Below are 17,710 nucleotides of genomic sequence, written 5' to 3'. Positions count from 1 at the left end.
ATACTAGCTTTCAGTCTAGTGTTTCTGATTCTATAGTCCTTTATCCTCTTTACTTATAACTTCATCAACCTTTAATTTGTGTTTTTAAAAATTGCAAGCATAAAAGTGGGCTGAAAATGGTATAATAATCCATCATATATTTGTCAGCCAGTTATCAACATTTTGCCAGTCTTTTGTTTCAGCTATCCCATCATTTTTTTAAAATCTGTAAATGTACTCTAATATATGTCTCTGTTGTACAAAAAGACTTAACACCACCATAATCTCAGTACATTTATTATAGCTAAGTTAACAGTAATTCCTTAATACGATTTAAAACCCAGTCTCTATTCAGATTTCTCTGGCTGTCTCAAAAATATATTTCTACAGTTGGTTTGTTCTCACAGTACCCAAATAGGATCCACACATAGCATTTGGTCTTCGTGTTTCTTAAATCTCTTTTAATCTATAATATTCATCCTCTCTCCCTTTTCCATGTCATTTTTATGTTGAAGAAACAAGATCCTTTATTCTGTAGAATGTACCACATTCTGGATTTGATTGCTTCTTCATGGTTTCATTTTACTGTTGTACTGTACCCCATATTTCCTGTTAACTGGAAGTTAGAGCTGGATGTTTGTTTAGATTCAGGTTTATTTATGTATCTATTTATTTTTGCAAAGAACATTTCATAGTTGGTGCTTGTATATCCTATTTCATCAGGAGGCAAATAATACCTGTAATGTCCCACTTTTAATCAGGTATGGTTGTTCTCAGCTTGATCCATTCATTGTAAGTTCCCCATTAAAATATTACCTGATGATTTTAGCATCCATTTATGATTATTATATATATAGGTCCATTATTTCATTAGGTATTGCACATTGGTGATTTTTCTAATTACATCATTGCCCTTCTACATTTATTAGCTGTAATTCTTCTATAACAAGGAACTTTCTCTTCTTAACTATTTGGTTACTTGCTTGAGATCAGGAAAGATAAGACTAATAATTGATTTTTCTCCCCCTTTATTTGTCAGTTCTCAGAGTAATAAGCTTCTGTAGCCAGAGAGTCTTCATGAACTAAGGATTATTTATGTAATTGGTATATTTCAGTGTATTACAATCATTATTCATTTCGATGCTCAAATTGATCCATTAGTGTTCCCATGGTTTCTGACGCAAAGTTCCAGGCTCATTTTATACATAGCCTTTCCCAAACATGGAACCAACTCCTTCTCCAAGGAACTCTGTCTTTTTGGGGGGCGGGTCACCTGCGGCCTATGGAAGTTTCTGGTCCAGATGTCAAATCAGAGCTATAGCTGCTGGCCTACACCCAGCCACAGCAATGAAGGATCTGAGCCATGTCTGCGACCTACACCACAGCTACAGCAATGCCATTAGCCCACTTAGCGAGGCCAGGGATTGAACCTGCATCTTCATGGATACTAGTTGGATTCATTTCTGCTGAGCCACAAGGAGAACTCCTTGGTTTTTTAAGAACGGGATAGTATTCAGAAACAGCAAGCTGAGTTGTTAGGGGTTCGTCACTATTGGATTGTTACCTTTTTAGGCATTTTCACTTGACAGAAATAGAAAGTACAGAAATAGAAGGTACGTACCTATTTTTAAGAAAGAGAAAAAATCATGTTTGTACTCAGGATACCAATTGAAATGTAACTTTTTCAAAATTTAGCTACTTTCATTTTATACTTATACATCATTACTCTTAAATCTTTGTTCCCAGCCATAGTAACAAAGTATTTTTTACTTTGTTCTCATTATATATATGACAATTTCAAAATTATGGTACCAGTACTGATGACTGAATATAATTTGTTTTCTTTGTGGGTCTTTTTGTCCTTGTATATATCCCACTAGGGAGATACAACCAAAATACTGTATGGGACATAAACTAGGTTTTTTATTTTATCTTTTCATTGTTCTTTTTGGGGGAGGAAAGTATATATTATTATATATTCAATATATAATATATATATTTAATGTATTTTAAATTATATAGGTTAAATTTTATATTTAATGTATGTTCTTATATTTCTTCTACTCCCTTTCTTACCAAAAAGGTATATACTGTAAACATCGTTTTGCACTTCTTTTTCTTTTAATGATGTAGATCACTTCTTATAAGCATGTAGAGATCATTATTCCTTTAAACAGTTGCATAGTGGGAGTTCCCATTGTGGTGCAGCAGAAACAAATCCGACTAGTATCAATGAGGATGTGGGTTCCACCCCTGGCCTTGCTCAGTGGGTCAGGGATCTGGCATTGCCATGAGCTGTGGATGAGTCTCGGATCCCGCGTTGCTGTGGCTGTGGTGTAGGCTGGCAGCTGTAGCTCTGATTTGACCCCTAGCCTGGAAACCTCCATATGCTGCAGGCATGACCCTAAAAAGCAAAAATAAAACAAAATAAACAGCTGCATAGTAATTTGTTATGTATGCTATGATTTACTCAACTAATGTACTGATTCAGTCTTCTCTCTCTTTTTTTTTTTTCGGCTGCATCCATGGCATATGGAAGCTCCCTGACCAAGGATGGAATCTGAGTCACAGCTGTGACCTATGCCACAGCTTTGGCAACGCTGGATCCTTGAATACTGTACCAGGCCAGGGATCAAACCCTCGCTGCCTCAGAGACAATGCTGGGTCCTTAACCTACTGCACCACAGCAGGAACTCAGCCTTCCCTTTTAAGTCCTAAGGAAATAGTTTTATATGGCAGAATTCGGTGTGAGAATTTAAACTTTAGCCAATTTTGATGAAAATCTTTTGAATTTATTACAAACTTTTACACAGTTAAACCATTTTTTGCCGTAATAGTGATTTTTCATTACTGTGTTTAATTCTAATTTTCTCTGCTTTTCAGTTTTTGTCTTCCCTGAATGTATTTTTCAGTCTCCTATGCCCAGATCAGTATAGCTCTTGTTTAAGGTTTTATCTCTGCTTTTTCTGGGCCTCAGCTTACATATAGGAAAGTTAAATTTATAAAAAGCCTGGTATTAACAAGAATGGTGTTTCACTCCCTGTTATACTAGACTAAAAAAAATTAAAAAAAAATTTTTTTTTTTTTAGGGCCGCACCCAGAGCATATGGAAATTCCTAGGCTATGAGTTGAATCAGAGCCACAGCCTCCCGCCTACTCCTCACTTGTGGCAATGCCAGATTCTTAACCCACTTAGGCCAGGGATCAACCCGAATCCTCATAGATACTAGTTGGATTCTTAACCCACTAAGCTGCAATGGGAACACCTACCTTTTTTTATATTGAGGTAAAGTTCATTTAAAATACTGTGTTAGTTTCAGTTATATGACACAGTGCTTCCCTTATGTGTATTTTTTCAGTTTGTATTCTATTATAGGTTACCATAAGATATTGAATGTAATTCCCTATGTTCTACAGCAAATCCTTGTTGCTTATCAATTATACTAAATTTTTTTTCGAGAAAACAATGCATCTGTGTCTTTAACATTTCGCTCCTGTAATTTTTACAATATGTAATTATGACTATCCCTTATTAATAGCGATTTCTCTTGAATCAGATGTTCTGCCTTACTCAATACGGGTCCTGTTGGAAGCTGCTGTGCGAAATTGTGATGGCTTTTTAATGAAGAAGGAAGATGTTATGAACATTTTAGACTGGAAAACCAAACAAAGCAATGTTGAAGTGCCCTTTTTCCCTGGCCGTGTTCTTCTTCAAGATTTTACGTGAGTGATAGGTTTATTTTTCATTGATAAATTTTCAGTGTTCCCTTTTTAAAACTCAGTCTCCTTGATGGCTCTCTTGTTTCTTAATTGCGAAAATTTATAAATTTTTTAAAAATTGACTTTTCTAAACTGAAGAAATTTGTTAAAAATTAGGCACTTATTTTTTTGTACCATATATTTAAAAATTACTTTTACTTTACTGCCTATTTGTCATCTTCACCTAGCCAGTAGGCTTCTCAAATTTAACTTGTTCAAAACTTCACTGCTCAGCCCACCTTTCACCTATTCCTTTCACAGCTTTTCTGTCCTAGTGAATGGCACTTTAGTCTCCCATTTGTTTAGGGTAAAAATCCAGGAGTTAACCTTAATTCCTATCTTTTCTTTAATATGTAATCCAGTCTGTGAGCAGGTTCTGTCAGCTCTACCTTTGAAATGGAGATAGCCAAATACTTCTTACCATCTATCTTCACCACCATCATCCTGATTCTAGCCCCATTCTCACTTACCTCAACTGCAATAGTCTCTTAACTGATACTCCTGCTTCCATACTTGGAATGTATAGTCTTATATTTTCATGGTAGATGAAGTGACTTGGTTAAAAAATGTTAATTGGGTTAAGAATCTGACTGCAGCAGCTTGGGTTGCTGCAGAGGCGTGGATGGATTCAATTCTTGGCCCCTCGCAGTGGGTTAAAGGATCTGGCGTTGGCCACAGCCGTGGCTTAGGTTGCAGTTGCGCCTCAGATTCAGTCCCTGGCCGGGAACTTCCGTGTGCCGTGGGTGCAGCCATTTAAAAAATTTAATCAAGGTCATATCATTTCCCCATTCTCCAGTTGGCTTCCGTCCACTTAGGATAAAATCCAGAGTCTATTTACCATAACCTGAAAGAGTTTGAAGGAGGCATAGGCGTTGTTAGCTAGACAAATGAGAATATCCCCTTTACCCACCACCCAAATCTAGGTTGTATGCTCCTTCTCTGTGTACCGTGTATATGCTGCCACTATAGTACTTAAGATACTATTCTATAATCACTAGTTTACCTTCCTTGCAAATTCCTTGAGAGCAGTTACTGTCCCTTATTTTGTCTTGTGCCATTGGTGTCTAGCACACTGAAGGCATTTGGTAAATGCTTGTTATATAGTTGACTAGAGATATATATTTATATTCATATATTTAGTGGATAGCTTTGGAGACAAGAAGGCACTGGAGTGAAGGGGTTGGAGCTGTGGAAAAGGGAGAGGGTATCTTAAAATTTAAGGCAAGAGAAAGAATTCTATAGGCAGTTGAAGTTCTCTTATGCCTCTAAAAATCATCTCATTGTTTTTGGCACATCTACCTTTTAACACTCCAGTTCTCAGATAATATTTAATATTTTCGTTAAACCAGTATACATCTAACTTTGGATAACTGGTAAATTATCAAACATGATTGCAAACTAAAAAGGGATATTTTTAAAATTTAAAAATGAATAAATGCATGTTGATCATTTGAGCATATATAAGAAGAACAATTAGAACTATAAGTTGATATTCCTTTATTTTTTAGTGGAATACCGGCAATGGTGGATTTTGCTGCTATGAGGGAGGCAGTGAAAACTCTTGGAGGTGATCCTAAGAAAGTCCATCCTGCCTGTCCAACAGATCTCACGGTTGACCATTCTTTACAGATTGACTTCAACAAATGGTATGTTAGATATTTATAAAGACATCTATGCAAGTTAACTGACAGCCAATTTACTGGGATTGTATGGTATGGAAGAAAGGAAATAAGATAATTTGTACCAGCCTAAAATTTGCTACATTTGGTGTTGACTAATATACAAAAGAAAAACTATTGAAAAGTTTATGTATTGGTGAGGTTTTTTTTTTTTTTAACTCAGTGTATGTTTTTCATGTTTGTATACCATATGTTCCATGTTCTGCTACCATATGTTATAAAAATGTATAAGCCTACAACCTGCTTTTTGGAGTGAACGTCTGAAATAAGGCTTTATCTCCTTTTTGTTTTCTCACTTCCCTTCCAGAGAGAACCTAAAGATGTGAGCCATGAATATCTTTAAATTGGTGATTGAAAGCACTGAGCTTACTACAGCTCTGTTTTCGTTCCTCTGAAATAAATTTCTTTTATTTAAAAGGTCCCTTTGACCAAAGTCAAACCAGAGAATATGTGATTCTGTCTTCACGCACCAGCTTTCTTTTACATTCCCTGGAGTAATGAAATAAGACTATAATTTATTAAAACCCATGAGAGTTTTTGCCTTCTAGATTAAATTGTGACTGAGCTTCTTTTGTTAGATGAAAAAAATATATTTTAGTACTTGGCGAAAGTTTTTTAAATTGTTAAAGAAATATATGGAAATGATTTTAATAGGCACTTAGAATTATTTGTTTCCATTTAAATTGCTTGTCTTTTTTTAATATAATCTGAGATTTGCTTTTGAAACCTGAATTAAATGACATTAACCTTTGAATAACATTCAGTTCTTACATTCAGGTAGCATTGCTAGTGTGTGCTTTTTGAAGAGCCAAATTTCTGTCACTTTTAAATAATTTTATTTTGTTTCCTTTTTTGGAACGATAGTGCAATACAGAATGCTCCAAATCCTGGAGGTGGTGACCTACAGAAAGCAGGAAAGCTTTCTCCACTTAGAGTTCCGCCTAAGAAGCTTCCCTGCAGAGGCCAGACTGCCTGCCGAGGATCATGTGATTCTGGAGACCTAGGCCGAAACTCAGGAAAATTTTCTTCGCAGATTGAAAACACACCCATTCTGTGTCCTTTTCATTTGCAACCAGTGCCTGAGTATGAGATGTTTTTTTTAAAATATTTATTAGTGCCAGGCTATTTTTCAGTTAAGGAAATCACCTTTATTCTCCTTCCCTTCCTGATCCCTATTATGTTGCCTTCATACTTACTGTGCTTCCTCTTGCACCGAAAGAGCAAAGTTAATTAAAATGGTAGTCTCTAAATATATTACTTAGTTCTATTCCTTTGAAAGAAAACTTTTCTTAAGAATTTTTTATAAATATATTTAATTTTTGTAACTAATGTAAATAGAAAAATATCTTAAACTGTAAATTTTTTATTTTAGTGAATTTGTACCATTCACATGCACATGATTTATGCAGATTTCTTTTGTGAAATCCCTATATATGTGTATTTTTTTATTTTTTCTTTTTCAGCTGCACCTGCAGCATATGGAAATTCCCAGGCCAGGGATCGAATCCATGCTGGAGCTGCAGCCTACACCTCAGCTGTGTCCATCAATGCCAGATCACTGTGGCCCTAAAAAGCAAAAAACAAAACAATAAAAACCACATTTAAGATATAGACTAGCTCAGAATAACATCAACACATTATTTCATAAGTGTCGAATAATACATTAATTCACTTGCATCTAAACTGGATCTTTCAGGTTCTGGGTAGTTCTAAATTTTGTGTTCACTATTTCTGTAAAGCCTCAGGTTATACTGACCTTAATTGTTCCTCCTCTCTAAAAATTCAATATAATTTGTGGGTCTTTTGCCATCAGATTATGACAGTTTTATGTAAGTCCTCATTTCTCCTACCTAGTTGTCCTAATTGTTAGGGGTGTGTTGACTTTTGAGAATAACATCTCGTCTTATACAGAAATTAATTTCCTGAAAAAGATTTGTTGATTCAAAAATCATTGATTTTCTTGGTCATCTTTTTATAACTGGCAGAGTATGAAGTGCTAAGACAGTGTGTTTTTATTTCTTTTCTTTTTTTTTTTTTTTTTTTGTCTTTTTTTGAGAGCCACACCCGCAGCGTATGGAGGTTCCCAGGCTAGGGGTCTAATCAGAGCTACAGCTGCCGGCCTATGCCACAGCCACAGCAGTGCCAGATCCTTAACCTGCTGAGGGAAGCCAGGGATCAAACTCACAACCTAGTCAGTCGTTTCTGCTATGCCACGATGGGAACTCTGTATTTTTATTTCTAAAACTCCAATCTGGTGTAACATTTTCCCTCAATTTTGACTCTATAAATTACTAAGTATTAAGATGGGATATGTTATAGTCCCTGGCTGTATGAAAATAGTAACTCTTTGATGTACTTTAATGCGTCAGTGAAGTACTAATTATAGACTCGAACAGGAAATTGAGGGGTGGAGTGTTGGGAGCATACATTTGACACTTGAAATCTCTGCCTAATTTGATGTCAGGTTATGAGCTAGTAAATGTATGGCACTTTGTAGCTGTATGTGCTATGAAAGGTCAAATAATTGGAATGACTCTAGAAAGCTGTGTTCCCTTAGGTCCTAAGAAAAATCCCATTAAGATGTGCTGTGGCTACAGATGATCACTCAGCAATGAATTATTAAAGTAATCTTTGTTAAAAGTTGACAGTTAAGCAGCTATAATTATCTGGACCCTGGAGGACATGTATAATTTAAGTTATATTGATATTCTAGTCAATACTTAAATCACCATCTGGCAGGTGAAATAACTTAAAGCTGTTAGAAATAATTTTTTTAAAAATAACAATTAGATAAAAATAGCTTCCAAAAAAATGGCACTATGTTTACTGCTTGGCATTGAATTGTTTTTATCTCTTCGTTTAATTCATGTAAAATATATTTGTAATCCATATAAACTACTATTTGTACATAAGATAGAACCTTCCATTTGGAGTGAGATGAATACAAGATTTTTGCCAAATACTGTTTGTAAACTAAAATGATGTTGCGTTATTCTTTGTCATTGCTGCATATGGATAATCAACAAGCATCTCCTGGTTTAACTGGCACAAGAGCCAAGTGGGTAGAAATGTACATGCTATTTACCGTCTTTATTCCTTGCTAAGGAAAATCCAGCAAAGCTTGCCATGCTACTTTTAATATTTTAGCCAAGTGTCATAATAATGCATATTAAATACAGTTTAGGACTCTGGTGTGGATGTGGCTTTGTGATACCCAGTAAAATAATAAGTCCTTGCAACTTGTTACTTAAAGCAGTTCTTCCTTGATTTTTAAAATATGTTTTTATGTAAGTGCATAATAATGAAGACTTAGAAATGTCTTTTCTCTAATACATGCATTTAATACCTGTTCTTCTTTTTAGACCTGAAACAGTATTAAAAAATCAAGAAGTAGAATTTGGCAGAAATCGAGAGAGGCTTCAATTTTTCAAGGTATAAATGACTTGGAAATCTTTTAACTGGAATTTATAAAATGCTGTATGATTTTTATGTCTTTAGAAGTTTTTAAACCCTAGCAGTAGAACCCTCTTTTATTTTATTTTTTTTCTTCAAATAAAATCTTAATCAGAAACTCTAGTGTATAACAAAATATAAAAACAGAATGGCTCTAATTCAAGTGAGCTTGGAGAATCTTGTACTTGGGCCTTCCCCTTTTCCCACCCTTGAGAATCCTTGAAACATAGTCAAAAACTACTCTTTATTTGGAATTTGGGGGCATTTTCTTTTGACTTAATTTTGTTTTAATCTGCAAAATGAATATTTAGGTTTAGTATCTGCATATTTATTTTTAAGTAGGTACTATCAACTTTGACCATGTTGAACATTGGTAAAATATTTTTAATGTCAGTATTTATTTGTATGTTGGCACTAATTTAGATAATATACTAACAGTTGGATTTCTTACATTTAAACAAAAATATAGTGGAGTTCAAGAGTTTTTAAGAATGTGGCTGTAATCCCTCCTGGAACTGGAATGGCTCATCAAGTAAACTTAGAGTATTTGTCGAGAGTGGTCTTTGAAGAAAAGGACCTCCTCTTCCCGGACAGTGTTGTTGGAACAGATTCTCATATAACCATGGTGAATGGTTTGGGGATTCTGGGGTGGGGTAAGTAAGTCACTAAATATATTTAATTGTTTTGGGGACAGGATGTCAGGAACATTATGAAAGAAAATAAAGAGCAGGGTCTTACCAGCCTATTTGAAGCTATTTTTTCATTTATAATGATAGCAACAAAAATAAGTCTTAATTCAAGTGTGGTGTAAGAGAATTTATGAAAAGAAATGTGTACAGTGCCCAGCACAGCATTGCCATTTGTGGAGTGATTAGTGATGATAATGATGTCTCTGATGGTGATGTGGTTACTCCCTTGTTTAAAGTCCTTCAAGGACTTCTCCTGGCCTTCTTTATAAATCCACATTTCTTCATATTTTATATAAGGCCCTTCACAATCTGGCGCCTCTTTGATGTTTAGCTAAACATATCTTAGAGACTACTGGTTTATTCCCCGAGTGTGCTGTGCTCTTATACCTCATGGCTTTGTGCAGGCTATTCCCCTCTGGCAGAATATATTTACTCTTTTACAGGGTGTTATCATTGTTGTCTTTTTTGTCTTCATCATTAGACAGAGCTTCTTGAGGTTAACAGGGGCTGGGTTCTACTCATATCTGTATCTTGAGCATAATACAGTACTTAGCATAAGAAATACTAAATGTTTTCTGAATTTAATATAAAGGTAAAAGTGAGTTTTTTCAACCATGTGCATGGAGTCATTCTGTGAAGAAGATTTGGGTTCTCTATTTACAGTAATGGCATTGTAGCAATTCTGTGTAAGGTACTTAACTATATAAGACAAACTCATGAAACACCCAGAGGTTTAGATGTTACAAAGGTAACTTAAATTATCTTTAAATGTACTGTGCTCATACACCTGCCTTTATTACATTAGGGGTTGGAGGCATCGAAACCGAAGCAGTTATGCTTGGTCTGCCAGTTTCTCTTACTTTACCAGAGGTGGTTGGATGTGAATTAACTGGCTCATCAAATCCTTTTGTTACATCCATAGATGTTGTTCTTGGCATTACAAAGGTAAGCTAACATTGTGCCAACTGTATAATTTAGTGGACATAGTTTTTTTTGTAAGTAGAAGAGCCCCATGAGAGCAGGGGTTTGGGTTCATCACCTCATCCCTCAACCTGCTGACATTATTATTAACTACGTCATCATAGTAATAATAGAAGAACATAAACCTTGCATTGTACTAGTCAGTACAAAACAATTTGTGGTGTCATTGTTCACTTAATATTTTGACTCAGTTATTCCTCATTACAAGCCTGTGAGATTGGTATTATTACTATCTCCGTTTTAATTTTGAGAAAACTGCGACACAGTAAGGTTTAATGACTGGGTTTATAGGGTCATAGGGCTGAATAATAAGAGTAGAACAAGGATTCTGACCTAGGCAGTCAGGTTCTTAAGTCTGTGCTCTTAAGCATTATGCCTTATTGCCTCAGTAAATACTTGGTGACCATGTGAGTTTAAAAAAAAAAATCATGTTTAAGAAATGTCTAATTGCATCTCCTTTATGCTTAATTGAATCATTTGTCCTCTGGAAACTGATAGTGTGTAAGATAGTACTTTCAAAAATATGGCCTGTAAAAATGTGGTAGTGTCAGATTTTTCTATTGGCTATTCTGACATTTTGAAAAAGTATGTCACTTAACCATACACCTGAAACTAACACAACATTATAAATCAACTATACGTCATTAAAAAATAAAAGTAAATGATGGAAGTAATGTATAGAAACTTTTCTTCTAAATTTTTAAAATATCGGCATGTTCATTTAATACATCTACTTTAGGGTTTCCTAAAGACAATAATTTTTAACTCTCCACCCTAAATTTCTAGTTTTCACTAACTTCATTGTAATGATTAAGTCCCATTTTGTTAAATGAATGAACGTGGGAAATGTTTCACCTGTAATTCCAATTTAGATCCCAGAGTTTCAGCATTTTTGGTTAGATTATTGGTCTGAAGGCTTTCAGGATCCTCCTTAGGGAGAGAAAATGGAATTGCCACCCTTTCACCATTTAGTATTGATCCTTCTTCCCTAATTAGAAAAAAATTGACATCTTGAAGAAATGATTGATTTTATGTATGGCAGCAAAAGATCAAGAAGTTAAATTGAGAATTGAAGGATTATTCCTAAAGGGAAAAGAATATTCCATTGTGTGTTTAGAGAAATCAATTCTTTTCTTTCAGGCATATTGAAAACTAATGCTACTTTTTAAAACTCCTGGCTCAATTTTTTCCTTAATATTATACATCTACTTTTCACATTTTGGCTCATTGATCCAAAAGTTAAATCTGTTATACATGTGTATCTTTTGAATACTTTGTCCCTTTTTTGAGGTCCTGTTCTATTCAGGATCTTGACAGGATTAATCTTCTGTTGTTTTTCAAAATGTATATTGTGGTACCTCATTAATTTGGTGAAAGCAGCATTTGGCTTGGTATATGCTCTCAACCTCAAAAATATAACTGTGAAAATAAACATCTTTCTTTTAGGCTTGAGTTTGGTGAAAGCAGCATTTGGCTTTGTATTGCTCTCAACCTCAAAAATATAACTGTGAAAATAAACATCTTTCTTTTAGGCTTGAGTTTTTGCATCTGTAAAATAGTTTGCATTAAGTGATCCCTAGCGCCTCTGAAATGTTAGGACTTAATATAATTCATAGGTGAAATGTGGTTTCATACTTATTCACTCTCCTAGGCCCTCTCCCTATACCATTCTGAGACCATTTTACAATTCAGAGAAGATGAATAGCTGTTTGACTACTTGGTAATAAGAAAAATGATTTTAGAAGGAATTAAGTTTGAAGCCACATGTTAAATCCTATCAGAATGAAATTTACCTATAATTAATGATACTGTAAATATTTGAACCAGCAGTTGAAATTTTAAGATTATAGCCAGTATATGATTTTTTAATTCAGATACAGTTTCATCAATGCATTAGTATTTCATTAAATCTCAGATGCCCTCAATGGTTAGAAGTACCATTGTTTTATGTGCTGCTAAGAAAGAAGTAAGACTGACAGCTAACAGACACACACAACATTGTATCCAAGGGATTCCCTGATTTCAGAGACATTAAAATGTGTATCTTAGCCATTTTGAACTTTCAAGCCCTTTTCTACCCTAACAGTGACATTGGACCACTCTTCGATTGACCATTTGTCTTAAAATACCTACAAAACCTGAATGAGTTTTTGTTCCATAAAAACAGCAGAGGACCTCTTTCCTTCTTGGTCATTTGTATGGGTTACAAATTAGATTTTAGAGTTTTCAGAGAATCCATGCCGTTCTGACCTTGCCATTGCCGTTCTGACCTTGCCATTGCCGTTTCTGTGTTTCTCTCTATGTAGCACCTCAGGCAAATAGGAGTGGCTGGAAAGTTTGTTGAGTTTTTTGGAAGTGGAGTTTCACAGTTATCTATAGTGGATCGAACTACAATAGCAAACATGTGTCCAGAATATGGTGCTATTCTCAGCTTTTTCCCTGTTGACAATGTGACATTAAAACATTTAGAATATACAGGTAAGGTATACGATCACTAGAATAAACTTGTTATATTCCCAGTATGTCTGAAGAATTTTATGATAAATTTACTACCTTTTACATGCTATTTGATGTTCGTGAAATTACCTTAGTTTAAAACAGCAACTTTGAAATAAACTGCATCAGATGCCTTTAAAGAGTGTTCTGTACTCAAACCCTAGCCCACTGTGACTCATTTACAGCAATTTAGAGGAATTATTCAAACTACTGATCTTTGCCTCACTTTTCTCCCATAATGATGGATACCTCCACCCAGCTTGGTGATTAAAGATTGTAGTTCAGTGGAAGTCAGGCATATGCATTTCTGCAGCTGTTCCCTTCTATATCCAGGAAGAGAGGAGCCAACAGACAGAAGAGTTTGGGACCTACTGCTCTATGTAAAGAATAAGAAGCTCATGGGAGTTCCTATCATGGCGCAGCGGAAACGAATCCAACTAGGGACCATGAGATTGCGGGTTCGATCCCTGGCCTTGCTCAGTGGGTTAAGGATCCGGCGTTGCTGTGAGCTGTGGTGTAGGTCATAGATGTGGCTCGGATCTGGCATTGCTTGGCGTAGGCCAGCAGCAACAGCTCCAATTAGGCCCCTGGCCTGGGAACCTCCATATGCCTTGGGTGTGGCCCTAAAAGGACAAAAGACCAAAAAAAAAAAAAAAAGAAGCTCATAATTTAGTGAGAAGCAGTATAGGGTTACAGGTTCCAAATTCCTTTTGTAGACCAATTAACTAGGAATTTTGATCGCTGTTCTGTTGACTATTTAATACAGAAAATACCTGCAAAACTAGAATGTATTGGTATCTTGTAAGGCCTCTATTTAAAAAATAGGATCTCTTTATTTGATTCACTTCTTTTTAGGCGATCATTACTGAACTACCGATCTCTAATCAAAAGTGTATTGGAGGGATGTATTCTGGTATTCTTCATTTGGGAGCAGATTTTTATAAGTCACATGGCAAAATGCTTGACTGGTCATTTGGAACCTTGGAGGGAATGTTCCTCATAAAATGCAGAGCTTTTTCCAAACTGGATTTTGGGTGATAGAATATTCGAGAGAGACACATCTCGTTCCTTACTACTAAAATGAGTTAATGTATTAATGATCTATCTGTGTAACAAATTTTCCTAAAACTTAGTGGCTTAAAACAGCAATAATCATTTATTGCCACATAATCTCAGTGGGTCAATAATTCTGACAGGGCACAGCTAGGACAACTTGTCTCTGCTTCATGATGTCTAGAGCCTCAACTGCAAGACTTAAAAGCTAGGGCCAGCAATCCTGAAGGAATGTTTACTAGTATGTCTGGCAGTGAATGCTGGCTGTCCGCTGAGTACTCAGCTAGGACTGTCAGACAGAACACCCATATGTGGTTTCTGCATGTATGGGTTTTCTCATGTGGTGGCTTTTCAAAGATAGTAACCTTAAAGAGGAGAGGAGGGTGGGGGAGAGAGGGAGAAAGAGACAGGATACATGCCAGCTAGCCAGCTAGCCAGCTAGAAATCACATTGCTCAGGTTCAAGGGGAATAATGCAGGTTCTACCTCTTGATGAATGGGTGTCATTGTCACATTGTAAGAGAACATACAACTTTGGATATATATTGTGGCAATCATTGGCAAATATCTGCCAATTATTTACTTCTCATCAGGCTTACAGATAACTACCAAAATGTTTAATTGGAAACTTTAATTGTTAACATCTGAATTCTTTTAATTTCTGGAAGATCTTATTAAATATCTTTCTGCTGTGTAAAACTATCCTTTCATTTTGACTATTAATGTTGCTTCTTATTTAGGGAAAGTAATGAATTTCATCTTTTATGGTGGGTAGAAATTATGGTCAATTATGTTATTGATTTTTCTTTTGCAAACTATTTTTTGTGAGTTTTGTAGAACTGTCTCATTATTTCTGATCTTAGCTGTGACTGAGTAACTTTTAAAGGGGTTGTGGTCTGGTATGTATTTTATAGTTTCCATGAAGGGTAACATTTTTAGAATTGGGAATAATATTACTTTGTAAAGAAATCTTTTCTGAGTGCTTAGTAATAAGTAATGTTTGTTTCTTACTCATCATTGAAATTCAGCATCCTTATCCCTAAAGACTTAAAAATTTCTGATAGGATTTTTGTTGTTAATCTTCTTTTTAGGTTTTAACAAAGCCAAACTCAAGTCAATGGAAACATACCTTAAAGCTGTGAAATTGTTTCGAAATGACCAGGATAATTCAGGAGAACCTGAATATTCCCAGGTATATACAGAATAAATCCACCTTCTAGTGGTTAAGAGTATAAATTCTGGTGCCTGACCACCTGGGTTTGAATCCCAGCTCTAAGACTCAATATCTATATAGCCCTGGCATCTGTTTTGGGGTTTTTGTTTTGTTTGGTTTGATTTTTTTGTCCGCACTCAAAGTTTAGGGAAGTTCCTGGACTAGGGATGGAATCTAAGCCACAGTTGCAGCAGTGCCGACTCCTTAATCCATTGTACCAAAGCAAGAACCCCACTTTTTTTAGCCTTTTTGTTTTTTTTCTTTTTTTCTGTCTCAGGGTGCAGCCGCTGGTCTATGTCACAGGCATAGCCACTCCAGATCCAAGACACATCTATGACTTGTGCTGCAGATTGCAGCAACACTGGATCCTTAACCCACTGAGCGAGGCCGGAGATTGAACCGGCATCCTCATGAATACCAATTGGGTTCTTAACCCACTAAGCCACAGCAGGAACTACTCCGCTTTTTTTAGCCTTTTTGTCTCAGTTTTTTCATCTCTAAAATATGAAGATAATATCTACCTCATAAGATTCTTAAGAGATTAAATATTATAACAGTTTCAGGTACATAGTGGGTGCTCAATAAATGTTAGCTGTTATTATTTAACAAGTTAATGTTGTTTGTAACCCTGCTCTGATTTCGTTAACTTTACATAGATTTATGTTACAGTGAATTTTATGACATTTTATAAAGTCTAAATATTTAGTACTTAAAATATAAAATTGACTCTTAATTTATCACTCTAATTATTTTCTGTTTTAGAATGGAGTATACTATAGTATACTGCCTAAATACCAATTTTGATGATGTCTGCATCTGGCTAATGTCTACATTTTGTTTTAAAAAGAAATCCATTTTTATGAAAGGGATATGCAGTTATGTGGTCTTAAATGTTAAAAGATATTTTGTAATCTAAGCAAATATTTCATATCTGTTGGAAATTATATTAAATAAGGGGACATGGAGTTCCTATTATGACTCTTTCAGGCAAGTTTTAATAAAATACATTTTATTAATTCAGGCAAGTTTTAATAAAATTATTTTTAGGCAAGTTTTAATAAAATATATTTTCTAGAAGTGTGTCAGGGATCAGGAACAACTTGGTGTTAACATTGGTGTGGTTAACTGTTAAGCTTTTTTTCTGTTGAGAAATCCATTTTCTCAGCCAGCTTTATATTTCTTTGGCTGCACCCATGGCATATGGAAGTTCCTGAACTAGGGATCGAATCTGAGCCACAGCTGCAGCCTATGCTGGATCCTTAACCCACTGTGCCACAGTGGGTTAATAGCTTGTATTACTGCCTGAAATAGGTTGTTTTTCTTAATAGCTTGTATTACTGCCTAAAATCTGTTTATTTCTATGATTGTTTGCCTGTCTTTTCCTTACCAGAATGCAAGTAGGCTCCATGAGGACAGGAACTTCACCTGTTTTGTTTGGTACTCTATCCCTAGCTCCTAGAAGAGTAATACTGGATATTCAGTAAATGTGCTAGATTAATAAGTGAACACATATAGGTATATTGAGTGCCATATAGAACCAATCGGAATTGAATTTGTGTGACATTTGGGGCAAATCTTTTAACTTCTGTCTTTATCTTCTGGTCCCTTTCGGCTGTGTTTATTCAACCTAGTGCTTCGTCTACTACATTTTTTTTTTTTCCTATTAGGGCCATACCTGCAGCATATGGAAGTTCCTGAGGTAAGGTTCGAATCAGAGCTACAGCTACCAGCCTGTGCCACAGCCAAGCAATGTGGGATCTGAACCACGTCTGTCTGCAACCTACACCAGAGTTTGCAGCAACATTGGATCCTTAACCCACTGAGCAAGGCCAGAGATCAAACCTCCATCCTCATGGATACTACTCGGGTTCTTAACCTGCTGAGCCATAATGGGAACTCCATGTTCCCTTTTTTCAAAAAAGGAGAAGGATAAGAAAAATGGGAAAATTTGGGTGGTATAATGAAATAGAATAAATTTGTCTATCAAAAACCTGACCAGATTATAAGAAATAAAACTAAAATTCCTTAGGATGTTTTCAAGAGAAACTCATTAAATACATACTTAAAGACATAGAGTGGGAACACCTGGATCCTTAAAATGAAAGTGTAAGAAAAGTAGGTGTAGCAATTGTGATCAACCAGTATAAACAGGGCTGTTAAATAATGATGAAAGCCATAGTGAAGAGAAACTTAAATTGAGTATACTCAAATAGAATGTAGATAGGAAAATGATAGAAATACCAGAAGAAATTAATAGAAACCTAGTTGGGAGGTGGGATTTTTATAAAATAATTATTTTTGTTTGTTTTTAAAACCAAGGGATGAAAACATGGTCTGCAGCGGCTTGGTCAGCTAGACACACTGGAACCAGGACTAGAAAAACCCTTTTTCTGCTGTGTCCCTCCAGCA

At 35.5% G+C, this 17,710-nt stretch overlaps 1 protein-coding gene across 2 annotated transcripts in view; it reads left to right on the top strand.

Annotated features, from left to right (window-relative positions):
• Nucleotides 1–17,710, top strand: part of IREB2 (iron responsive element binding protein 2) — a 44,944-nt gene that overhangs the window by 11,047 nt on the left and 16,187 nt on the right. The window contains exons 3-10 of one of the 2 annotated variants that reach the window (XM_047795473.1): nucleotides 3,537–3,702; nucleotides 5,247–5,384; nucleotides 6,282–6,500; nucleotides 8,780–8,849; nucleotides 9,340–9,523; nucleotides 10,365–10,504; nucleotides 12,847–13,018; nucleotides 15,180–15,280. In XM_047795473.1, the coding sequence (XP_047651429.1) occupies nucleotides 3,537–3,702; nucleotides 5,247–5,384; nucleotides 6,282–6,500; nucleotides 8,780–8,849; nucleotides 9,340–9,523; nucleotides 10,365–10,504; nucleotides 12,847–13,018; nucleotides 15,180–15,280 (1,190 nt within the window). Of the gene's footprint in view, nucleotides 1–3,536; nucleotides 3,703–5,246; nucleotides 5,385–6,281; nucleotides 6,501–8,779; nucleotides 8,850–9,339; nucleotides 9,524–10,364; nucleotides 10,505–12,846; nucleotides 13,019–15,179; nucleotides 15,281–17,710 lie in introns of those variants that run through there. The other variant, XM_047795474.1, reaches the window with a different exon arrangement.

The sequence above is a fragment of the Phacochoerus africanus genome, chromosome 9 (genome assembly GCF_016906955.1).
Source record: "Phacochoerus africanus isolate WHEZ1 chromosome 9, ROS_Pafr_v1, whole genome shotgun sequence".
Taxonomy (NCBI): Eukaryota; Metazoa; Chordata; class Mammalia; order Artiodactyla; family Suidae; genus Phacochoerus; species Phacochoerus africanus.
This window is presented reverse-complemented; position numbering and strand designations above follow the sequence as displayed.